The 26,351-nt window shown below is 36.4% G+C and overlaps 1 protein-coding gene across 2 annotated transcripts in view; it reads right to left on the bottom strand.

The window, feature by feature from the left end:
* The window catches only part of TNIP3 (TNFAIP3 interacting protein 3), a 92,138-nt gene extending 66,339 nt beyond the window's left edge, over positions 1 to 25,799 (bottom strand). For both annotated transcript variants that reach the window (XM_079919730.1, XM_079919731.1), the window contains exon 1: positions 25,740 to 25,799. In XM_079919730.1, coding sequence (XP_079775856.1) covers positions 25,740 to 25,771 — 32 coding nt within the window. In that variant the 5' untranslated portion in view covers positions 25,772 to 25,799. The remainder of the gene's footprint in view (positions 1 to 25,739) is intronic.
* Between the last annotated feature and the right edge of the window lie 552 nt (positions 25,800 to 26,351).

The raw sequence follows: 26,351 nt of genomic DNA, 5'->3' as shown, positions 1-26,351 counted from the left end.
AGAGAAATCTGTACAAACAGACCTTGTTAAAATAATTCGTATCTTCCGTTAGCCTCATCATGTTTCAGTTACTTTTCCCTAATTGTCTTTCTTTGATCAATTTAGTATAAAAGCATTGTATACTAGGTTTTGCCATTTCTTTGGGTCTTCATTTCCTAACCTCTTAGGCTCCCATGTCCCCAAAAACTTGTTTGTGTGGTTTTCTCCTATTAAGCTGTCTTTTCTTGCAGAGCCCATTCAAGAATTTTCCTCCCCTGCACTGTACTTGGAAATAAGCATTTCAACAGGAACATTAAGTTATATATTTTACAATTGTATCTATATCAGAAAAGCAAAGTAGATAAATTAGATCTGGGTACACTCATCTGATATAACCACATTTCGGTGTCAACGATAGTTTTCCTTTAATTTATCAAAATGTGTCTCTTCTTTACACAATACCAAGTTGTGACATTCTCTAGGAAGGTCGGAAGACTAAACTTTGGAAGTCTAATTATAATATTTTCCCTAGTATCTCATTGCTGTTTAATATTGAGTATGTATTTAGGTAAAACATATGATCAAATAAAACAATATTATCTTAAAACTATTCTCTTAACTCAAATCTATATTGTTATAGCTGAATTTCATTGGGACAAATATTTGAAAGGACTTTTTTAAGGAACAGCCATTGGTAAAATAACTTTATTCAAATTATTTTAAATTATTGCAAAGAAGGTGAGAAAGTGATACTTTTAATAACTATAGCTGAAGTATTAAGTAATTTGGACCCCCATATACTTGAGAGCTGTATAAAAATTTTATAATAGGAGAAGTAGTTTACCTTTCTATTTACTTGATCTTTAAGTAATACTTATTTAAACGATATCAGTTTAAATGTGAATTTTTCACATCTGTGTTGGCGTTTCATTTCAAGATGTGACTACAGTTCTCGATTTTAATTCACCAGCAGTTTTGAAGTTTGCAGCAGTACATAAAAGTACAGAGCCAAGTGAGGCAGTTTGCAAGCTGAATCTACAGCTGATTCGTCTATGGATGGTGAGGAAATAATGGAATAAATTATGGAGACATTTCTTCTGCATAAAATTTTTGGGAGGTCTCAGATTTGGTAATAGCTTTACCAGAAGTCACAAACTGACCTATGACAATCTGATGTCTTATCTTGTGATCACGTGTCTCAATTCTCTTGTCTAGCTGATAAAGTGAGAGCCACATTTTGTTGGATCCCTTGCATTAGTTTTGTTAGAGGTGGTACATAATACACTGAATCAAATCATTATGAGTTATTAGTATGCGTAGAGTAAACCTACGTATTGAATGAGAACTGCTTCTGAAAACTTTCTACAGAGCTATATTATAAACAGGTTCATTTGCAGTTGGAAATATTGCATTGATTAAATGATGCCTCTAGAGGGCACTCTGCATTCAGTTCAGGTAGAAACTAGTTTCTGATGTTGCTCACATTTTCTGTTATATTTATTTTGAATTTTGAGGTCAGCAGAGAGAGAGAAGTGTGTGGTGTGTACATTTGTAATAATTGTAGCTTTTTTACCGAATTTTAAACTTTTAATAAAAATTTTCTTTCTTTTTTAATAGATTTTTTTTTTTTAATTTGCAGTTGTTTAACATTTATGTAATAGACTTACACTGAATAGCTTTCCTACTATAGTGGTAAGTTAACTTTGTTAAAGATTGAAATGGTCTATATTCACTTTCTTTCTTTCTTTCTCTGTTTTTTTCAGTGTTCATATGGATGTGAAATTGATGAGCCTAGAATTTCTTTTTGTGCTAGAAATTAGGAAATACCTAAAGAACTGGTTAAACATGGGACAATTTCACATCAAAATAAGTAGTGATATAAATGCATTCTAACTCATTAAATAAAATAGGATTAGTTAATTTATACTGATAAAAAATTTAGAAATAGACATAAATGGGGACAGGAGAAATCTTTTTTCTTTACGTTAGAATACCTACTAATAAATGTAGAAGAAATTATGGTATCAGAAATTCACTATTTGGCAGCCATCATAGTAATAATTTAAATAGGAAATATTAATGGATGCTAAAACTCACGCCTGAAATTTTGATGAGGAATGGCATCTTTACATCATTTCATAGGATCTCCCCCCCCCCCAAATACTTAGCTAATACTAAAGGAAATACGGAAGAGTAACCTTACATTGGAGAATATTGGCAGACTCCACCTTAACGGAATGATCAAGAATAAAATCACCTGTAATGAGAAAAATCCAAACTGACCATCTGATAGGATGCATCAAAACATAGCTTCACATCTGTGGTATTCCTGCTAAAAATGTATAAAGTGTTAGGTCATGAAAGTCAAGCAAGACTGGGAAACTGTCCCAGATTGAAAGAGGCTAAAAATCATGAAAACTACATGCAATCTATGTTCCTGGATTGGATCCTTCTTTGTCTAGGAAAGACACGAACAGAATAATTGGCAAAAACTTGAATGGCTTTGAGGATTATACGATAGTATTGTAACAATGTTCGTTTTCTGATTTTGATTCAAAGGGGATCAGAATTTGCCACACTCAAAATATGCCACTTTGATATGAAGATCATTTTGAGTTGAAGAATCAACAAGTATGGTAAGAGTTATCCGCCCTCCTTGATCTCCCTAAAAGCAGGGCGTAAATTTCCTTTTGTGAAGGTGGCATAAATTTTGCCCTTTTCCTATACCAGGATGAGAAGAACAACTCATCACGGCAACCAAAATGAGTCTGCATAAACAAACCTTACTACAATAGCCCATATATTTCCTAGTTACTTCCATACAATTTATTGTCCCCTGAAGCCCAAACACTATTTCCTTTGCTAAGAAGGGTATAGAAGCTCCTGAGTCTAACTTCTTCTTTGAATTTCATTTCTTTTCTGTGAAATCCCATGAAAATACAAATATTAATAAATGTGTATTCCTTTTCTCCTGTTAATCAACCTGTGTCGGTTAAAGTAGCAGGCCCCCCGACACTGAACCTAACAGGGTAGAGGAAAAGTTTTTTTCTTTCTTGTGGTTACATGGGAGAATGTCCTTGGTTGTAGGAAATGCACATGAAATAATCCAGTGTTAATTTATTTCTGAATTTGCTCAGTTAAAAAAAAAAAAAGAAAGATCTTGATACACTTAGAAATTCTTGGGAGTTTGAAATTATTTTAAAATAAAAAAGTACATAAATAGTAAACCTAAAAAAATAAAATCGGTTTGACACTTTATCTTATACTCAATGTAGAAATCATCTTATGAAAATGAAGTTAGCATTTCATTATATTGCAGAAACTAAGATGCAGGCCTATAAATCTTCTTTGAGATTTGTGGAATTAGTGCAAACCGAAACAAAGCAAAGATGATTTAGTGTTTTGCTTTTCTAAAAGAATGTGGAAGAAGAGCATGTGTGTGAATCAAATTACTTTGATAGTCTGTTCTAGCCCAAGGATTCCAAAAATGAAATGAGCTATTTCCACCATAATATTTAAAGCCCAGGTAGGAAAAAACACAAAATAAATAAACAAGACTCCCAAACCTTGAATGTCTTCATCTTTGCTCTGTAATGTCTGGCATTTCACCTCCCTGTGGACTTCTCATAATAAACATATTAAAAATTGTTGAAATCCTCAGATTATAGAAGCCTGCCTTTGGAAATGTGGGTTAGTGCTAAAATCCATGCACAATAGAAAAAGAAAAAACCCAAACTCAGGAAGACTTTTTTTCTCATTTAATTCAACAAATATTTCTTTAAAACTTCTTTGTGTAATAAAGTCCATTAACCTTCAAGAGCTTATGTCCTCATGATTTTGGGTGAGATTCCAAAAGAAAGAAATGTGCGTAAAGGAAGTGTTTTTCTTTCATTAATTACTTTTTTTTTTAAACACAATGATATGACTTTTGGCATCAAGGAATAGCACAGGGGTTTAAAATGGATTTTTAGGGACTTCCCTGGTGGTCCAGTGGTTAAGAATCCGCCTTCCAATTCAGGGGATGCGGGTTTGATCCCTGGTCGGGGAACTAAGATCCCACATGCTGCGGCACAACTAAGCCTGCATGCCGCAACTACTGAGATTGCGCACCACAACTAGTGAGCCCGTGTGCTGCAACTACAGAGCCCACATGCTCTGGAGCCTGTGCGCCACAACTACAGAAGCCCTTGCACCACACACCACAACTAGAAAGATACCGCATGCCTCAACTAAGACCTGAGGCAGACAAAAATAAAATAATAAATAAATAAATAAAATGGATTTTTATCACAGCATTATTTTTAGATTCAAAAACTATAAAATAAAACTATTGTTGACCTTGTGTATTTCTGAGTAGAGAGAATGGATCATTTATTCTTGAGTGAAATGGAAAAAAACAACACTGGTTTCTCTTTGTTATAAAACATCAAATCACTGAATTCGGAAGGAAATTATCAAGGGTCATGATTATGTGGGAAACCAGCAAAGTGAAACAGTTATTTGGTATAAATTGTTTTTTGTTCTTCAGACATCTTTACAAGATTGACATAAAAGCAATTCAGGTATTTGTATAAATGCAACTACACCAAGACTAGAGGAGGCGTTCCTAAAACACGGTAAGTTAGAATACTTGGCAGAAAAAGCAAATCTCACATTTAACTGGCACTTTTGAGATCAAGTGAAAAAAAAAATCATCTCCAAAGGCCAGGTAGCATTCTGTAGTGAAAACAAGACCAGCAGGTGGGTGAGGTGACATTGTTCTGATGAGCGATGACAGAATAGATGGGAAACAGTAGCATTCTACTAAAAAACGACATTCACCTTTACTCACCTGACACTTGTTGAAATATGTACAAACACACAGTCCCCTGGCCAGGCTAGTCACAGCGATGGCAGCGTCTACTGAGCCAGGCACTAAGTGCACTAAGCACTGTGTATGCTTTATCGCATTCACTCCATAGAAGGCCTCCTTGAGGTAGGAACTGCTTCCCCTGTCTTACAGGTGAGGAAACTGAGGTTCACAGAGATGATTAACTTGCCCAAGGTGAGCTCTTCTCATTGCATTTCATTGAGCACAGCTTTTGTGTAGATTGCCAAAGGTAAAGAATTAGAAGAGATCACCAGTTCTAATACTGGTAGAAACAGATCTTTTTAATAAACAGTTCATTTTTCTATATAAGTACTTTTTAAAAAAAAAAAAGACAGTAAGGAAAGAAAGGGCCACATACCATGTTCGGTTTTTAAGAGCCAAAAATTAGGAACTTGTTCAGGAAGTAATTGCGTGTGCTTGACTGTGCAATGGAGATCATAACACAATTAAACTCAGAATTCCAGTGAAGTTTGGAAAACTAAAGAATTGGTCAGACTTAGTCATTAAAAATGGAATTATAAATAGCCAGGGAAAAGTATTTAGTTGTGAAGATGAAAAGAATTAATAATTACTTAAAAATATACATTCATATCAAATATAAGTATGTATATCTAGTAGCATTTTCAGTAAAGACTTTTATAATTAATATAATAGTAATACAACTTTAATATAGAATAAAATCGTGGTAAATTTACCTTTTTCCTTTCTATGCACATATATATTTTTGTAAATTGGGACTGGGGTATATAAAGTATTGTATTTTTTTTCTGATTAATACATCATCAGAGTATTAAAGGCCTTTCCTTCAGTAAAGAGATCCATGAGTAGCATAGAAATTCAATTTAAAACATTCAAGAACAAATATGAACAGACTTGGCTCAAAGTATTAGGCTTAATGAACTTAAACCAGTTAGAAAGTTATCAGTACAATGTAAAAGTTGTGCTCATCAAGTAGATGGCTGTTCAGAGTTAAGAAACTTGATTTTTGACTTAACTGTTAAAGATTTTGAGTGTCCCTTAACATCTAGGGCCAAGCTTAAGTACACATAAGAGCTATTCTAAGCCTAGTTATAAAGCTAAACATAACCAAAATTGTGCGGGACTTCCCTGGTGGTCCAGTGGTTTAGACTCCGTGCTCCCAATGCAGGGGGCCCGGGTTCGATCTCTGTTCGGGGAACTAGATCCCACATACGGCAACTAAAAGAGCCCGCCCGCCGCAAGGAAGATTCCACACATGGCAACTTAAGCTTCCGCATGCCACAACTAAGACCCCGCAGCCAAATAAGTAAGTAAATAAATAAATATTAAAACAAACAAACAAAAAACCAAAATAGTGGGATCCACCCAAGAATTCTGAAGGAATTTGAGGACAAATTTAGGATTTTTCCTCAATATTTATTAGCCAACACAGAAATAAGGCTTGCTAATACTATTTTAATTATGAATAGCCATGTAAGAAATTCAAAGACCTTATCAGTGAGAAGTAGAATTTATGATACAGATTTACTAACATGAAAGTAATTTAAGCAGTGGAAAGAAAAGTTTCTGTACGGACAAGTCTTGCTTGATTGATTAAATACACACATAAAGTCTCTCCACTAAGATTATAGGCAAAGGCAATTTTAAAAACTGAATGCATATAAAAACGTTTTGTCATGTTTTAAAAATAGATTCTAGAAAAGAACTGAAGGGAGTAAGATAATAGACAAATTTCTGGGTGAGCATAGCGATCTGGTGTCTCTTAGGGATCTGGGCTAGGAAAGATTTCATTTTTTTTTTTTTTTTGTAAACTACAGGAAAGGAAAGGTAAACAGTAGCAATGAATGACATTTTAATAGACTTTGCAAACCAAAATGTTAAAGCAAAAGGAATGGACTACAGGAAAGATACAAAAACTTAAAGGAATGGGCTGAAAAGTAGTACATGACCTTCATTGTAGAGAATCACATTCAGAGAAAATATAACCCGAAACATATGAGTTTGATATCTGCGGCCTAAATTTTTAGTTACAAAGAGGTTTACATGGCAATGAAGGCATTGAAGACTTTTTCCTTATGAATCATGCTCACAGTGCTACAGAGGTAAAAAAGTAAAATAAAAAATGACTGGATTTTATCATCTATCCCTTCAGCAAATAACTATTGAACATCTATTGAACATCTATTATACGGCAGACACTCTTCCTAGTGGTTGGCACATTATCTCAATGAGCAGAAAAGAAAAAAAAAATGCTTCCGCTTGTGGAGCTTATAGGATTTCTTACAAACGGCCGCTATAACATTTTCCTGCCTCCAAACAAACTGTAGTGAATTTGCTGTCAAGTTCATTAATGAACATGGCTCAGAAGATCCAGTGAGGGCCAGCTACGCTGATCAAGAAGATTCGCTGCCTGAAGCTTATCAAGAGTTCAGTATATCTGCTTGGAAAACATGAGTAGGTTCGAAGAGAGTGTTAACAAAATCATGGGATACGTTATGAGAAGAGCCCTTCCTCTCAAAAGTGACTGCAGTTGACGCTGTGACCCTAGAGTTTTTCCTCATAAAATACTCATACAGCTCTGAGGTATTTAAATTAAAAAATAATAATAATAATTATGGAGCTTACTAAGAAAAAGATTATCTTTAACATGCAATGTTTTTAAAGAGGTGTTTTGGAAAGGGTATAGACCTTCTATGATGGCTAGAGATAGAAAGTTGGAAAAAACTTAGGAGGAGGTTTCGTGAAACTAGCAACAAAACAAATAAAAAACTTGGGAGAACCCAGATGCAACATGGCTGGCTCAGTTGAAAGCACTGTGCAAGGACAAGAGAGAAGAGAGAGTTCAAACCAAAAAAAAAAAAAACAAAAAAAAAAACACCCCAAAACAGAACAAGAAAATCTAGAGGAAAATCAGGAGAAAAGGAAAGCCGAGAAGTGTTCGAGGAGATGGGGGCTGGTACCACCTTAGGGACGCTGTAAGTGAGGAATGTGAGAGCCAGGAAAAGTTCAGTAAAGTATCTGTAATATCGGTAGGCTACTGAGCTTAAAGATATATCGATGAAGCTCATTGTTACTTTGACAGCAGTTTTCACTTAAAAGTAGAAGAAGTCGGGCATGGGGCCTATAAGAAAGGAGTCTTGCCATTCATGTAGCTTGGAAATACCCCTGCCTGGGCAGGGAAAACAAGGACTCTAGGTGTCTTGGCCATGAGTCAGGGTCAATGGATTAGAAAAGGAAGTGGCAACTGGGAATCATTGATTGAAGATTTCAACCCATGACTAGCTGAGAGATGTGAAACTAAACTAATAACTGAACTGATTTTTATCTTCCAAATTTCCCCCCCACAGAACTGGAACTACTTGTGTGCACCTAGCTACAATGGCTGGGGAATAACGTCCCAGAGAAGAGGAAACAGGTCATGTCAACCCCAAGACACAATGTCTGGAGTTGAAGCATCCCTCTGATACCCTCAGATAAGAAAGGAAGCTAAGGAAGCTTACTTAATCCTTCTGAGGTGACAGAGCAGGTAACTTGTCAGGGTAGCTCACTGAGGACAGTTCTGTGGGTTGTTGTGTCAGAGCACCTGGTTGGTGCTGCGGAAGGCTGGGATCTCACCCATGCTTCTCTGGCCAAGCCAGGAGCTCTTGCGTGGGGCTGCATACACCCAGAAAGAAGAGCACCTGTTTCTCAATTACACAAAGGCACTCTCTGGGCTAGCAGCGCCCTGGAAACTGTGTCCGCTGTCAAAAACCATCGTCAGAGGCAAAGCCCATACCTGGCAACATTGGGGTGGCATTTGACATTTCTTCTGTTTGTATGTTGAGACATGGCAACCACCTGCGACTGGTTCTTTAATGCCCCCAAATGGACACAGACACGCTACAGGAAATTCCTCTTGCTTTTGTTCTCACCCAAATAGGTGACACCAGCCACACCTGAGAGTGCTAAACAGTGGGTTTACTGGGATAACTGCAGAAAGATTGTGATGAATAGGACACTATAAAAATGACAAATTCCCTCTGCATAATCTTAAATTAAGAAGAGGACACTTTTGAGTCCAAGATTTCTCAAAAACCTCATAGTAGGGGCCTCAACTGTCTTTATTTAGACCCAATTTCTCAAAACTGTACCTAGTTAGAATTTGCTAGGCTCAGGGGGGTTTTCCACACCTCTGAACAACGTTTTTCATCTTTACACAAAATTTTGGCAGTTGGCAGCTGTCGGGTCGCCAGCAGTCTCTGGATGCAGAAAGGGACCCCTGAACACACGTCCTAACTAGCAGGCTCCCAGCTCCTCTGGTGCTTTAGGTAACCACTGCTGATTAGAAAACATCCTTTTCCTATGACAGAACAATCAAGTTCAAACAGAACTGTGGCTGATTTAACGATCAGGGAATGACTGCCAGCTAACAGGCATGTTGATTATATTTTCCTCAAAAGATTTTTGTTCGTTTGTTTGTTTTTGTTTTTATTCCCGCAGAGAGCTTTTTGTTCCTTTTCATCCAGCATATTTCTGGAACCCTCAGCCCAGCTGGCCATTTCAAGTCCTCTGCTCAGGCTCTATTAAGAGGAAAAACAGAACTGTACTGGAAAATAATGTACCTTAGGTGGAACTAAATCCGGAGGGAAGTATTAAAAAGCGAAACTGGCTCTTTGGATCTGCTAGGTGAGAGTGAAAGTAAAGGTCACTTTTTGGTAAGAGGCTCTGAATGTTAGTAAAAGCAGAACTGTCTGTTGGGGAAAAGAGTAGGAGTTGAAGGTCAAGGGGGAAATTTGGTGGCTGCAATAACTAGAGTTAATTTATGAATGGACTCTAGGCTTCGTCAGTGAATGCTTCTGACGTGCCTGAGTGAGTAGGGGGCAAGAGAGGAAGTTTGGGGTGTGAGGAAAGTCCAGAAAACATGCTAATCAAATGTTCCACAAAAGGGGACAACTGGGTAGCCATATTGATACTTTAGTTAGTGCTTGGAAGGACCAGAGTAGGACTCAGCACCGAAAGCACGAGGCTGTTCCATGCAAGATGGTGTGTAGTCACTGGCCTGCTTCTGACAGAGCAGCAGGCCCCAGCATAGAACATCTGGTTGTTAGACATTGTTTTGTGTCTCATGTGTTTAAAATTCATTTCTAAGCATTATTTTGTATGTTTCAAAAAGCAAAACACAAAAACAAAAAACCCCAAACAAAAAGTAATAAGCTTTCTAAGAGGAAAAGGTAATTATGGTCCTTTACTCTGTGCATCATGATTTTTGCCTTAGGCAAATTTAGAGCCAGTTTATCACTGCTTTGGGCTATACACATATCTTTCTCCATGTTGCTTTCCCAAGCCTATGTCAAGGGAAAGAGCCCTGCACCTGGAATTGGAAGATCTGTATTCCAGATGTACCTCTGCCACTAACTAGCTGTGATTTGAGCAAGTACTTAGCTCGTTCTTTGTCTAGTAATTAATGCATCCATTCATTTATTCAGTGGCCTTATACTGAGAACCTGCCTTGTGCATGGTAATCTCATTTTCTTCATGTGTGAATTAAAGGAATTACCCTAGATCAATTCAATGTTGGAATCATATCATTAATTTTAAATGTCACCTTTTTGTGAGAACTGAGATAAAAACCTAGGTCCTCTGATATGATACATACACTTATTCTGCATTTATCAAAGCATTAGGCTATGTATTTTCAAATAAAAGCCTGTTTTATTTTTTTCTGTATTGTACACTATAAAAGTACACCCACTTTAACAAGCCAACACTAGAGAAGATTAAAAAATAATAAACTTATTCTTCCCTCAGTTCCACCTTACTGTGATAATTAGTATTTGCACCAATCCCATATTCTTCTTTATACTCACACAAATATGTGTATATTTATATGATATATATGATAATTTTTCTTCCTTTTCTAAAAAAGTAAAATATAGTCATATTATACATTACCCTGCTAATTATTTGTTTATTTTGCATTTTTCTGAACATTCCTCCAGGTTCATACATATAGATCTAACCAATTATTTTTAATGGCCGAATAATATTGAAAATTATAAATGGGCCAAATTTATTTAACTATTTCCCTATGATGGAATATCAAGTTGTTTCTAACAGTTTTTTCTTTTTGATGTCATTTTAGTTAACGTCATAAAAGAAATATTTGTCTAGATATATTCTTACATACTGGTGCTTTATTTACATAGAATAGATTTAGATTGTTAGCCAAAGGGTATAAACGTTTAAAATTTAACAGTGCTTCTAGATTACTTTCTAAATTGGTTATAGCAATTTTCATTTCTATCAGCTATATATAAGAATTTCTATTTTCCTACAACTGACGTCAGCTCTATGTGTATTAATATCTTTGCCAACAATGAGTATTCCACTGTTGTTTTAATTTGTATTTTCCTAATTACCAATGATGTTGATCCTATTTCAATATATTTGTTTTTATTTGCTTGTTCTCTTCTGTAACTGTTAGTCTTGGCTCTTGACTGACTTTTCTTTGCGGATGCCTTTTCCCTTTCCCATTTGCAGTACTTCTTTGTCTAGTCATCATTTTAACAGGTAGAGGTGTTACAGAAAACAATACAAAGCAAGGGAAGTGGGATCAGAACTATGGAGCATCAGAAGTAGGGGAAGTAGGGATTCCAACTTTATGTAAGGTAATCAAAGGCAAGGCCCACTGAGAAGGTGACATTTGAGCAAGTCTTGCAGTAGGTGTAGGAGTGAGCCTATGGCTTACTGGGGAAACAGCATTCCACTCCCTGCTGTGTCAAAACTCGAAGGCTAGAGCTTGCCTGATGTGTCCAATGAACCCAAGGAGGAAGGTATGCCTGGAGTAGACAGAGATGGAGGGGAGGTTGTAGTCAATAATACTAGAGATAAAAGGGAGCCAGCTCATGGAGGGCTTGTAGGTATTAACAAAATCTTGAATTTTACTCTGAGGAGATGAGGGTTTTGAGCAAAAGAGTAATATGATGTGACATATTTTGGAAAGATCACTCTGGTTGCTGGGTTTAGAGTAGCCTGCAGGGAGGCAAGGGAAAACGCATGGAGACTACTTAGAAGGCTACTCAATAATCTGGGCAGAGATGCTAGTTGCCCTTTAATGAGACAGAAGACTGAGGGAGGAGCAAATTTGGGTAGTTTGAGAAATGAGAGGTCTACAAAGTATTCATTATTGTCAGACGCATTTTATCATAGACACATTACTTAGTGTTCTGACTTTTAAAATAAAAGTTTACTTAAAGGTGTTGAAATGTTAGACTTATATATAACCTGGATCTTGTACTAAGCCCCTGAGGGTACAGAGCTATCTAATTTTATATTTATGGGGGTTGCCTCTTGACATTTTGCTTCAAAATAGAAACAAATTTAAGTATCGACTCCAAAGGGCAAGGAGCTAAGAGCAGAAACAGGTGGTCAGGTAGAGGAAAATCTTCTCATTGGAAAAGAACAGTCATGGAGAGTCACATTAGTGAGACTACTTTACATGTGGTCTGGGTTTTTTTTGTTTTGTTTTATGTTTTTTGCCGTTTGTTTGTTGGTGTTGTTAAATACCCACAATTGAAGAGAAAAGATAAAGGGACCGTGAAAGTTCAGAGAATTGTTCAGAGGCATAGAGAAAATTAACCTCAAGATCAGTAAAACAACAGTGATCAATGATGTATAACTGAGAACATAAAGAAGACATTAAGCTTTGACAGCTTTAAGAGCAGGAACTTCTAAATCATAGAGAGAAATTAATTAACAAGTCTCAGGAAAATCAAAGATTTAATTAATATTAAATCTATTCTAGTTTTGTAGAAACCAGGATACACTAGTGCAGATCTTCCTTGATTTATGAGATGGGGCTACATCTCAATAAACCCATCATAAGTCGAAAATGCATTTAATACACCCAGCCTACCCAATATCAAGGCTTAGCCTCATACTACCCTACAGTTGGGCGAAATCATCTAACGTCTAACACAAAGTCTATTTTATTGAATACTTTACTGAAAGTGAAAGACAGAATGGTTGTATGGGGACAGAATGGTAGTAGGTGTATTGGTTGTTTATCTTCGCAATCGCCTGGTTGACTGGGAACTCTGTCTACCGCCACCGCCCAGCATCATGAGAGAGTATGGTATGCATATTGCCAGCCAGGGAAAAGATCAAAACTCAAAATTTGATATATAGTTTCTACTGAGTGCATATCGCTTTCACACCACCATAAATTAAATAAATCATAAGCCAAACCATCATAAGTTGGGAACCTCTGTACATGATTTATTAAATGTTGATGAATTAAGCAACTAATTCTGTATAGATGCTCTACTTCTTTAAATCTCTCTAGACTATTTCATAAGTCTGGTGGTTTTTAAATGTTCTATTTAACTGCTGTAACACTGAGTTAAGGTATTAATATTCTAGTGAATTATAGAACCTGAGGAGAGGGTTATAGGATCCCCCAAATTTATAACCTGTCAGTCAGAAGTATAGGTGGCCCCTGTGACTGGAATTCAAAGTGAGGCCAGTCTTGTGGGACTGAGCCCTTAACCTGTGGGGTCTAACTCCAAGTAGCTAGTGTCAGAATTGAATTGAATTGTTGGACACACAGTTGGTGTTGGAGAATTAGTTGTGGAAAAAGTCACTCATTTGGTGTCAGAAAAAAAGATGTTACAATGGGCATAAGTGATGCTTATATAAATCCAAGCAGCATTATACACAGAAAGAATATTGCCTTGTAAATTCAGATCAGTAAAGTTATGGAAAGTCTCACATGTATTCATGTGTGTCTCTGAAGCTCTATAAAATAATTGCAGAAGAATCAACGTCCTCTATCCTTTGATCCCAGATGGGGTGAGATAAATATTATATATATAATTTCACTATGTGATTTTAATTCACTCACCAACAAATATTTATTGAAGTTTACTATGGGCCAAGAACTGTCCTCAATGCTTCTTATATTTCTGATTGTAAGAAACAAGTCAGTGACACATTTGGGGGCATTATATAGACTTCTACCTAATTTTACATGACTGCTTCTAAGTATAGAGAGAATTATTGACAACTGAAATATTTTTAAGGTGAAACATTTTCTAACCATAAAGTAAGTTGGTTGTTTTAAATGCATCTGTAGGATGACTGAATGCTTACTATGTGTCAGAAGCTCTATATGTATTATCTTATTTAATCCTTATGACTATTATTATTCCCATCAGGATGATGAGAAAACGACGATTTTTAGAGAGATTAAGTAATTTACCTAAAAAGTGCAATTTGAACTCAGGCAGTCTGACTCAAGAAACCACACTTTCCACCACAAGACTGTTTTTAAATGGTGTCACTGATATAGTGGATGCTCTTTACTTGTCAGTAAATAAGAACTTCTATCAGCTTTGCTCAAAAGGATAGGTAGGAGTTTCTCTGAGCCATTGATGAGAAGGGGTCTCATCATCCTCTAATAAATTATACCATACGATAAAGAAAAGAAAGATTACCACTATATAGAGATGAAATAAATCCTTGTACTCTGGAACATTTCTAATAGTCTTAAATTGAACCAGGTTTGGTAATCATACCTTTGATAATAAAAGTGCATGTGTTTCTTTAGGGGATTATTTCTCAATATATTGCCTGGACTTCTAGATTCCTGTTACATTTTAGCAGTTGCCTAATCCAAATTCCTCCACACATCCTCCAAAATGCTCACAGATCAACAAGAAGGGCAAATAAAATCCACAATAGGGATCTGTAGCATAAATAAGTGTCTTAGCCTGCTCAAACTTCCATAAAAAAATATTGCAGACTGGGTGGCTTCAACAACAGAAATTTATTTCTCACAGTTCTGAAGGCTGGGAAGTTCAAGATCAAGATGCCAGCAAAGTAGGTTTTATTCTGAGGCCTCTTCTCTTGGCTTGCAGATTGTGCCATCTTACTGTGTGCTCTCATGATCTCTTCTTTTTTTGCGTGTGTGTATGTGTGTGTGGAGAGAGAGAGCTCAAGGCAGCTCTCTGATGTCTCTTCCCATAAGGGCACTAATCCTATTGCACCAGGACCCCACCCTTATGACCTCATTTAACCTTAATTATCCCCTAAAGGCCCTATCTCCAAATACTGTCATATTGGTTTAGGGATTCAACATATGAATTTGGGGAGAACACAATTCAGTCCATAGCAATAAGAGACAGAGAGTACTACAAATTTCAATCTCAAACCAACAAAGCTAGATTTGGGAACCATGCCAGAACAGGGTCTCGTGAAGAATGAGTTGAAAAGAGGAGCAAACCCATTGTGGTCTAGTGGTGATGAGAAAAAAATGTCCCCATTATTTCAAAAACAGGTACATGACAGAATCAAGTTATTTATATTGCCTCTCCTATATAATCTATATCTCAGAATAGTCATATAGTTTTGGGGAAATTTTTTATAGAATTATTCTACATAATAAAGAAGAAATGGTAGAATGCTCTATTGCTATTTTATAATCATAATAAATGAATGGATCTAAGCAATTATCAGAGGCTGATAGTAATCCAAAAAAGAGATGAGCAAACATTAAGCATTTTCAGGTAGAAGTATACAACGTCACCTATAAAGTAGTCTTGCCAAATGAATAAATAAAATCTGATTCTGACCAAGCCTTTAGATCTAAGGAGCAATTTATAGTAAATACAGTGGACAGAGGAACATCTATTATATGATCAATGTGATTGCTGTTGGCAAACTCTATAAGTTACCCAGCTTCAAGAGACAACAACAGCAAAACAAAACAAAACAGCAACAACAAAACTGCAAGAAAAAAAAGAAGAGGAAGCTGTAGAACAAAAGGTAATTAGCTAGAATTATCAAATGTTTGATCCTAGTTCAATAAACTGTAAATAGAAACAAGTCAATTGGGAAAAATCTTAACACTGGATATTTTGTGATTTTAAGGAATTGTTAAATATGTTAGTTGTAATAACGATATTGTGGGCATGTTTTTTAAAAGATATACTTATCTTTCAGAAATACTGGGATATCCACAGATGAAATGACATCTTCGATTTTTTTCAAAATAATTCAAAGTTGGGGGATAGGTGTGGATATAGATGAAATAAGACTGCCCATGTATTGAATATTATAAAAACTGCTGTGATGATTAAGGGCTTCACCATAATATTCTCTCTGCTTTTGTATATGTTTGAAAATATTCATAATATATTTTCAAAAGGAATATATCAGAATTTTGAAAAAAAAAAAAAAAAAGGAGGTGAAAGTCCCCTTCTGAATGAGAAAACACTCAGAACATGTCTGAGAACTGGCTTCTGGGGACTCAAAGATCAAAAGGCCGCCATCAAGAACTGTGAAGAGGCTGAGACTTTCTCCTTGCAGGCTAACAATTTAGCCCATCAGTGTTTCATGGATACTGACAGAAGAGATGAGACTTATATATCAGAGACAAAGGACTTTATTGCTCACAGAAATAGCAGTAGCCAGGTATTGGTGTTTTTGATAAGCTGGGCTAGTTCCTCAAGCCTAGTTCTTGTAGTGAGGTGCAAAGGTAGCCAGGTAGCACTTGTGACCAAGTTTATTGCATTACAGAGGAGGAGCCCTAATCTTAGTAAAATGAATATTTTATACCGGACAGTAAATATGACTGCCCCTGCTATGAAGGGGGACACTATATTCCAAAACTGTAAGCAATTGTGCCCTTCAGTCCAGAGAAGACATTACTTTTGTCTTCTAAGAATTTTTTAAAAATAAATGTCTTGGGAAGGTAACCCAGAACAAAGGCACTCAGTGTCTCTGCTTGTAAGACATGCATGAACATGAAAGACCCATGCAGAATTGTCCCCTGACAGTGGCGGCCTTGGGTGGGCACCACTGTGAAGGAGAGTATGAGACTTGGAAGGAGGGAGCATCCTGTGGAGTCTGGTGATGAAGGGATGTAATAAACCAGGCTGTGGAATTGAACCCTACCTATAAAAACAAAATCAGAAGATACATTAACCTTGAACACACCAACCACCAAAGAAAAAGCGTTTATCTTTACCATCAGAGGAGGGTCCTCTTGAACTAGGAAACCTAGTAAGACATTCTCACCAAGTTTACATCGAGACATCTATTATTTCCAGTCTAGGAAACTGATTATAAAATGGGCAGTTGACAACCACTAAAAACTACAAGAAGAAAAACAGAAATTGAAAATCAACAGATTTTAGCTGATCAAAATATTCTCTAAAAAACCAAACATGATGCACAGGAAAACTGTAATAAAACTCCAACAAGCTTTAAACATCTCTAAATAAACATTTTTAGATATAAAAGAGGACCTTAAATCATAAATTCAAGAAAACCCAGGACAGAAGTGAGCAAAAGCACAATTTAAGATGAGATATGACCAAATTCAGGAAAGAAAAATTGAAAAAAAGATAAAAATCATCTCATGGGTGAAGGTGAAATTACAAAGTATCCAAGGAAGAAGAGATTTAGTTAAGAGTCTCATAAGAGATTTTGAGTAGAGGAACAAAAATAAAATGAAGAAATAAATAGGATCAGAAAGGAAGTGCTTGATATAGAACAGAAAAAAATATCCAGTACACATTTGATTTTCCTGAATAAGAAAAATAAAACAATGAAATAGAACAACCATTAAAACTATAATCAAAGTAAAAAACGAAATCTTAATTTTATTGTTGAAAGTGCCCCCCCCACCCCCATATGCCTTCGAAATTACAAGACAGAGTCTAGTAAAACTATTTAGTTTTTAAGAATCCATCATCTGGGGTAAAAATTACCAAGAAACTTACAAAGTTTCTTGACTGAAACATGAGAAGCAAGACAAAAATGACACAGCATTTTAAAAATAATTTTAGGGGCTTCCCTGGTGGCACAGTGGTTGAGAGTCCGCCTGCCGATGCAGGGGACACGGGTTCATATCCCGGTCCGGGAGGATCCCGCATGCCGCGGAGCGGCTGGGCCCGTGAGCCATGGCCGCTGAGCCTGCGCGTCCAACGTACCGCAAAAAAATAAAAATAAAAAATAAAAAAAATAATTTTAGGAAAGTATGAGTAAAGAATCTTGTATCCAGTTAAGCTGTTTTACATGTATTAAAACTAAAGAAAACTTTGGCAAAAGGACTGCTGATGAGTATTAAAATAGTAGATCTAAGAATATACCCAAGACTAAAAAAAAAGGGAGAACAAGCATGAAAAAGCATTATCTAAATATGGGTTCTGACAAAATAAAAGTAATTTAAAAAGTTGTAGGAGAAGGGAAAAAGTAAAAATTAGCATAAGTTCATAGCTGCATAGATTATAGATAGGAGTCAAAGAGTATCACTTAAATCTAACAAACCAGATAGGAGAAGCCTAATTAAGGGGGGGGAAAAAAGATCAAGGGAAGTTTGAGTTATTAGCATAGAGTTAGGCAACTACTAGAATAAAAATATAAGCTTTTCTAAATGCAAAAAACAAGTACTAAAAATAAGCAAAGAAGACGGATCAAGTAGAGAGAAACATAGTAAATTTAACATTAATATTAACATCAAATAATACGACAGAATTGAGAACAAACATGCCGATCATATCAACAAATGTAAATGGGCTTAACTAGGTTATTTAATGAACACGATTTTGAATGTGGCTTACAAAGCAAAACCCATACCCTCCCTCTTGCGTCTCCCTCCCACCCTCCCTATGCCACCCCTCTAGGTGGTCACAAAGCACCGAGCTGATCTCCCTGTGCTATGCGGCTGCTTCCCACTAGCTATCTGTTTTACATTTGGTAGTGTATATATGTCCATGCCACTCTCTTACTTTGTCCCAGCTTACCCTACCCGCCCCCCATGTCCTCAAGTCCGTTCTCTCTGTCTGCGTCTTTATTCCCAGGCAGCTGTCTTAATACCCCAGGCACGGCCAGAGGCTGATTCTTTTGGAAAGATGAAACCCAAAGCCTCTGGATTGAGAGACAGAGGCACAGAAGAGGTCTGGGGTGGGGTTGAGAGGTTGCATGGAAATCTACATAGTAAACTGTAGTAGTCTGAGATCTCGTCCCTCACTTTTGCTCTAAATAGTACAGCCGTTCATATACCTCAAGACTACAGATTGGAAAGACCCTCACTAGAAAAACTGAACAGCCAGAAAAGACCAACGATTAGAAATTCTGAGGTGGTAAAGAAGGTTCTAGGAAAGACTGCACTGTTGGCCAAAGAGTAACAATCCAGACTGGAGAGAACGACAGAGAGCTCAAGAAGTGAGGATGTTAGAAAAAAAGTAACTCATGGGGTTGACTGTAGAGAAAATAGTATGGGTAGGTTGTCTCACTTGGTGAGAAGGACTTCTAGAAAGCTGACCAACTGAGGTGGCAGAGCAACTTTAACTCCAGTAAGGGATAGTATTCTTAGGAAAGGAATTTTGACCAGAGTGAAGTACTTGGTTCAACAGTGAATAATATTTGGAGCAATAATGACAATGTAGAAAAATTACTCTGTTTCTGGAGGGAAGGTAAACTGGGGTTATTCTGCTTGAGAGCATTGTCAAGTACATGTGAAAAGTTTTAACTTTTTCTGTACTTTCACTCAACACTCCACTTTTGGGAATTTACCCTAAGAAAACAAAGGTGAATGTGCACAAAGATTTAAATACAAGTATATCTGTTGCAGCATTGTTCCTAATAGTAAAAGATTGAATACAACCTATATGTCTCAAACAGGGCATCAGTTAAATCAATATTGATATGGCTATATAACTGGATATGATGAGATGAATATTTACTTGGGAAAATATTTATAATATACCTACTTAAAAATTTTCAAAAGCAACCTTTTCTCTATAGTCCTGTTTTTAAAGAAAAAGATAAAAAGAGGTAGAGAGATCTGAAAAATCCTATCAGTGGTTATTTTGGGTGTTAGGACTAAACCTGAGTTTTCTTTTCTTCCTTTTCATCTGTATTTGCAAACACGAAAGGCTTCTACATAAATATAGCAACTCTTAGAGTTGCCACACACAGAAAGAACTGACTTATAACTCACGTTTTACTGTTATAATTAGAAAATAGAAACTATTTTCAAAAAAGAAAGAGACAAGGAGAATAAGATGGCATGGTGGCTGGTTCATTTGTAATGGTCAGAAAAATGTTCTGTTTAGCAGAGGGGCAGAGCAAACTTATCAGCTAAATTAGTCTCCACTTACTCATTCAACAAACATTTCAGAGACTCTACCATGTGCTACTCACTGTGATCAGCTCTCTTCCTATAAAGAGCAACTAACCTTTTGGCAGGTAAGACACAGAAGCAACTGGAAATAACCAGGAATCACATATTGAAGTTTACTTTTCTGTGTAGCTTGTAATCTACTCTAAATTTAGATATAAATGTGAAAAGACTGTCCAAGCTGTATAAGATATTAAATAAATGTAAATCTGATTTTGAACAGTAACACCTCAAGAGTGTTGTATTCAAGTACTGATAATAACAACAGTATAGGGTGTGAAACTCATCTAAGTTTCATTTCTAATATTTACATTTCCCCTCCTGCTTATATTCTAAAATAAATAAAGTGTGATATAGTACAGAGTAAAATAAAAACTTTTAAAAAGGCAAATCATCCAAATGGTTGGAGTCTTAGAATAAATTTTATTTCACTTTTTAATGTGCTGATATTTTCTGTGATAATTGAAAATACTGAGCTGGTAATATAAGGAGAATAATGGAACTCACATGATTAGAACAATGAAAGTCATTGTATTTGGAAAGTAAATGTCTCCAGCTTAGAAATATTTCCTAGATGTGAAACGAAAAAATGATTCCCTAGTGCAGTTTCCTTGGAAAGTGAGGTGATGTGTGATTTAAGTAATTACAATCCTTCCTAACAGAGCAATATATTCAGAATATAAAGTGAGCACTGTGTCAATATAAAAATTAGCAAATGACATAAATGACTAAAAACAGGGAATAAAAATTGATTTCAAACAAATTCTGAACATAACCTCCCTACTTTCTAAAGTAAACCTATGTTTGATCAGAGACATATATAGTATTCAAAGTAGAAGCCTACCAGCAATGAAAAAACCCAATTCACTGAGGGCATTAAACTTAAAATTTCAATTTATATGAAGGAATAAAAGAGAAAGATCCAAACCAGAACCAAATTGAATTTTCCAAACTCAAGTCCCTTCATTTTTCCGCATTATTTCCTCGCTTAGTGTTTTGATATAACTTCCTGTCAGAGCAGCATAAAGAGAGTTGTGAACTTGTTATTTCCAAATTGCCCTGAAAACTGGAATTTGGCTAATGCAATATCTTCCATCATGTTAATTGGCCTTGAGCCACATCAAATTCAAGCCAGGAAACTAAATGTACTGCCTTAGAAGGGTCTCTGTGTATTTAATTACCATGCTGGAGGACATGTCATTAGCTTAAACTCTGAAGCCTTCTGCAAAAAAAAGGGCAACTCAAGAACTGCCACACACAGAAAGAACAGACTTATGACTCCTTCAGCTGGCTGCATGCTGTCTGCAGCCTGCCTGGGGCCTAGTTAGACCTCCAAGTGAGCTCTGTGCCTTCCCAGTTAATGCCAAAGATGTTTCCATTGAGGTAAAAGCTGGCAGATCCAGTCTCCAGATACACAAATTTCATGCTGAGAGGTAGTGCCAGTTCTTCCGAGATTAACTGATAAGTAGCTCCTTTGGAGAATTCTAATTTGGTATTCTTTCCAACAGTATTTCCCCAAACACTTCCTAGCACATGGTAGTAACTTTACAAGTTATTGTCGCATTGAATCAAAGAGTTTATGTGGGCATAAAGTATTAAAAACAGACAGACAGAAGGTATACCATAGATACCTTCTTTGGCATTTTGTTTAAGCTGGGCCTTAGAAAATGGAAAGTCTATGTTCATCCCATGGGTGTTGTTTGTATGGAAAAAGCTTTTCTGAAATGTGCTTTATGGAGTCTGGCTGAAAACACAAGTTTTCTAAAAGCCCCCTGTCTTATATCTCTGTGAATGTATCCATCCAATAAAAGTTAATGTTATGTAATATATTACACATAAACACATGCTTGAGATGCTACTTTCTTATTTTGGAAAGAGAAGAGACTTAATTAGACTGTTGTCCAGAAACCCAATGTAACTTTGATGTGTATTAGTTTGAAGAACTATAATTTCTGAAAAACTGACAAATTTGTCTCATAAGTTTAAATATTGAAACTGTTTAAAGCATGACTAAGAATTAACAAAATTTATGAGAAAATATAGGTGAGGATCTGTGATGTTCTGTGAGTAATTAAAAACACTTAGCACTTCAAAATTAATTTCTCTTTTATCTGACAAAACAATGTGAATGGATAGAAAATACGTATGCCAGTCTGAGAAAGTAGATGACACCATTCACTTCTCTCTTCACCATGTGGACAGCAACTGTATAAATGGCCCTCCCAGAATAGTTTAATTTAGGGTCAGGTAAGAAGTAGGTTAAAAATGAAGAGGCCAAAAGAATTGTAAAAATGCTTATGATATCATAAAAATGATCATTTTAGCTTTCGCTTACCACACAGTCTTGCTTCAACCAAAATATTTGCCTATCACCCTATAAATGTCCCTACACTGTTCCTCCCTTTATGAGCAAAAAATGAAGCTTTAAGGGATGTTTAATAGCCAGCAGCTTTTTGGCTGCCAAATACTGCATCTGGAGGGTAGTGTACTCTTCATGTATGGGAAGAAAAACCAAAAAACAAAAACCTGTTGTTTAATTTTCTTAAAGTCCACCAGTGTTTTGCATCAAGATATTTAAACGCTTTGAATGTGGGGAAAGACACAGGAGCTCCTTAAGGGCATCTGAAACCAGTGTATTGTTCCCAGAAAGCAATGAATAACAGAGATTGTATTTGACCACGTTCAATACGTAGGTTGAACAAGTGCTAATGTGAGTGAGTTTAATGCCAGGTAAAGGAGGCACGTCATGGGAATTTAACATTCATTTTATTCTACTGTGATTACCTCTACTTGAGGCTATAATGAATCATAATAGTTTTCCTTGCTAGGTAATAATTATAATTTTCTGAACACATAATTTATTAAAAATAAATTTCTTAAAATAGATGTTAGGACAGGGAAAAAATTCTGCTTTAGGAAAATTTAAATGAGGAGCTGGTCTTATAAGAGTACATCAAGTAGGAAGGGGTCAGTTCAGGAGAGGAAGAGGGGAAGATGACCAGCACTCACTATTCAGTTCCTACTCTGTGGCCTCTCATCTCCCTGCTCTCTTCTCTCTTTCTCACCTCCCTTGAGAGGGGGGTATGGACTGCAGCATCTGCCTCATCCACCATCCTTCTTCTGGACTCCAAGTCATATACACCAAAGAGGTTAACCTGAAAACCATCTCCTGAGCAGTTTAAATTACTGTCAAAGGACCTACCTGTCTCATTCTCTTAGAAATACAAAAGTTTTACTACTGTAGAAAAAAATATGTTAACTACTAACTTCTGAGTAATTTTCATCATGGGTAAATGGAGAGACTCTAAACATTAATTTGGGTTGCTGAGGAGAGGGGGCAATAGAATGGGACTCAGGAGCTTACAGAGTCCTTGTAATTCTCCACCTGGAAGAAAATGGTGTGTGGGGTGGGATGGGATGGGGAGGTAATCCCTACTTCTTTGCATTGTGGTTCTACTGAAGGAAAAGCTAGACTATACATAACTTCAAAACACAGAAACAATAGTTTGTTTGCCTGCTTTTCTTCCTTCCTTCTTTCCTCCCTTCTTCTCTTTCCTTTCCTCTCTTTCATTCTTTTTTTTTTTTAAACTGGTAAAATTTGCCAAATATGGACCTTTGCTACCAAAGGTCCATATTTGGCAAATGTGGGGTATCATCTTTCCTAGAAATCGTTCAACATCATATGTTGTCTTCTACGCTTCTATAATATCTATAGTATCTTAGAGGTTGTCAGTATAATTGGTTAATCCTCAAACTACTCCTGTGAACTGAATTTCTATTTTGCTTACACATTTTATAATAATTTATATGAAATTGATCAATGCTTATTATAGGCCTGCTGCTAAAGTGGGTTATACCGTTGTATGCTGAGTTCTTTCCCTTGAGGTAGAGAAAATCTCATCAACGAGACAAGACTTATACATACAGCACAATTATAGAATAATAAACTGTGATGCATAATAAAATGCTAAATTTATACAATTTATAAATTGTATAAATTTATACAATTAAAGGCTAAATTTATACAATTAAAGGCTAAAATGCTTGTTATTGATACTGAATGTAACCGGTTGAGAGGAATGGGATAAATCAGCAATTCTATATTCATTCAAGCTTCTAGTCACTTCCCCACCTTTGCCAATTTCAGACACTGTGGCCAGGTTAGCCTATTGTCAATCCTTGTTCAATTCTTATTGGCTTCCCTTGTGCACAGTTGTGATTCTCACAGTGGAAGTACCTATAGGCTTCTTTTAATGAAAAGTTTTTCACAGACCAAGAACCCTGAGAATATGTCTCCAGATCCACAGGTTATGAGAACCCATGTTTGAGCAACACCGACTTGAGAACCTGAGGGTAATTATTTCTTTAAATTATCTTTCACTTGAAAGAAATTTTGTCTTTATACACAGAGAATCATTGGCGTGTACAATAAGTCCTCAACTATTTAGTATCTCACTCAAGATGAGTTTTGTATTACATGCCAGATGTGGAAGTCAAACCAAAAAGCTCACTGGAACCAACACAAGTCCTCAACTTACCTACACAACTTTTTTGTATACATTCTGCCTTCAGCCTGGAATACGCTTTCCTTTTTCTTTTTTTCCATCTGTCCCCCTATTTTCTTTTTGCCAGAAACTAGGTCAAACAAATCCTTCTTCACGCATCTCTTTATGCTCACAACTAGGATTCTCACCTTCCTCTGATGTCTCAGGGCAGATTATCTGTGCCTCTTTTATGACACGAAACATTCAACATTTATTATACTTAGGTGTGTGTGTGGCTTTTCACTTCTAAACTGCAAGCAGCTAGAGGAAAAGGACAGGATCTGATTCATTGTCTAGAAGCAGCTGGCCCAATATCTTGCACACAAAAAAGGTGCCAAATAAGAAGTCAAAGAAGTAACTACATGGGTCAATGACTAGAGTGAAGCTTGAGAAAAGCCATAAATGGTCGATAGAATGTAGAAAGTGACTGAAGAAGGGATTTTTTTTTAAGGGACTTAGTAAATTTCTCATCCTATACCTGAGCTGAGGATTTAAGAACACAGGAGAGAAGATATAGCTACTCTTCACCCTATTAATGAAATAGAGTTGGGACTTCCCTGGTGGCACAGTGGTTAAGAATCCGCCTGCCAATGTAGGGGACACGGGTTCAAGCCCTGGTCTGGGAAGATACCACATGCCGCGGAGCAACTAAGCCAGTGTGCCACAACTACTGAGACTGCACACCTAGAGCCCATGCTCCACAACAAGAGAAGCCACCGCAATGAGAAACCTGTGCACCGCAAAGAAGAGTAGACCCTTCTCACCACAACTAGAGAAAGTCCACGCGCAGCAACGAAAATAAATTAAAAAAATAAATAAGTTAAATTAAAAAATAAATTTAAAAAAAATTTAAAAAAAAGATATAGAGTTGTTTCCTAGGTGAAAATGTGTGCTATTGAGGAGAAATCATCTGAAGATCCAAACTTGTCAAGGGGAATTTATCAAATACTTAAAAAACAAATAAAATAACTTCTGTAACTTGCTATGATTCTTGCCCCTTGAAGAGCAGCGAAAAAAAATGTGTTCAAATAGTCCACACTGTTATCCACCATATATTTCTTATCAACTCTTTATGGTTGTATCCAGATGAGTTCTCGTCTACTCTTAATAGACTGAAAACCTTTGTCTGGAAACTGAAGTGCTCCTACTAGAATATTACTATTAGAGGCATGTATCCTCTAAATGATGTGTCTGTAATTACCTTTCAGAATCTTCTGACTGATTGGTGAGCATGACTAATTTCTCTTCGTGTTTCTCATTTTTATTTAAGAGTTGTCCACGTGGAAACTAAAAGGAAAAAATATAAAGAACATGAGACTTGGCCGTATCTCAAGGGAAGATAACTACGTCAGTCAATGGAGGAGAAACCACTTGTTAAATGCATTTTTCCCAAAAGCCATGTTTTTATTCTCATGTCTTGTTTTCAGCACTGACAGTTACGAGAAGACAGACCGTGAACTTGCCTTCTGTCTAGTTTCAATCAAAGGTAAAATACTGGGTGTAAACATAAGGACCCAGTCTTCCAGTTAAGGAAGAGTCTCATGACAGGGAGAAATTGTCCAGGAGCAAGTGAAGAAAGCTGGAGATTCCAACGCACGAGTCATAAACTGTTAATGCTGTCAGACTGACATGTTTGTAGTTCAATTAGCCACAGTCCAGGAATGAGTTTTCCGGGAGTGCCTAACAACGCAGTGACACCAAGAGCTTTCTTCTCAGAATCTCATTTATTCCAGCTTTTTCTCCAATAGAAGTTAATGATTATTTCCATGATTTTCAGGATAACAAGGGAACTGGTAATGTGATCATTAAAAAA

This window comes from Stenella coeruleoalba (assembly GCF_951394435.1).
Source record: "Stenella coeruleoalba genome assembly, chromosome: 4".
Lineage (NCBI taxonomy): Eukaryota > Metazoa > Chordata > Mammalia > Artiodactyla > Delphinidae > Stenella > Stenella coeruleoalba.
The sequence above is the reverse complement of the archived record's forward strand: the minus strand, read 5'-3'. Positions and strand labels throughout refer to the sequence as shown.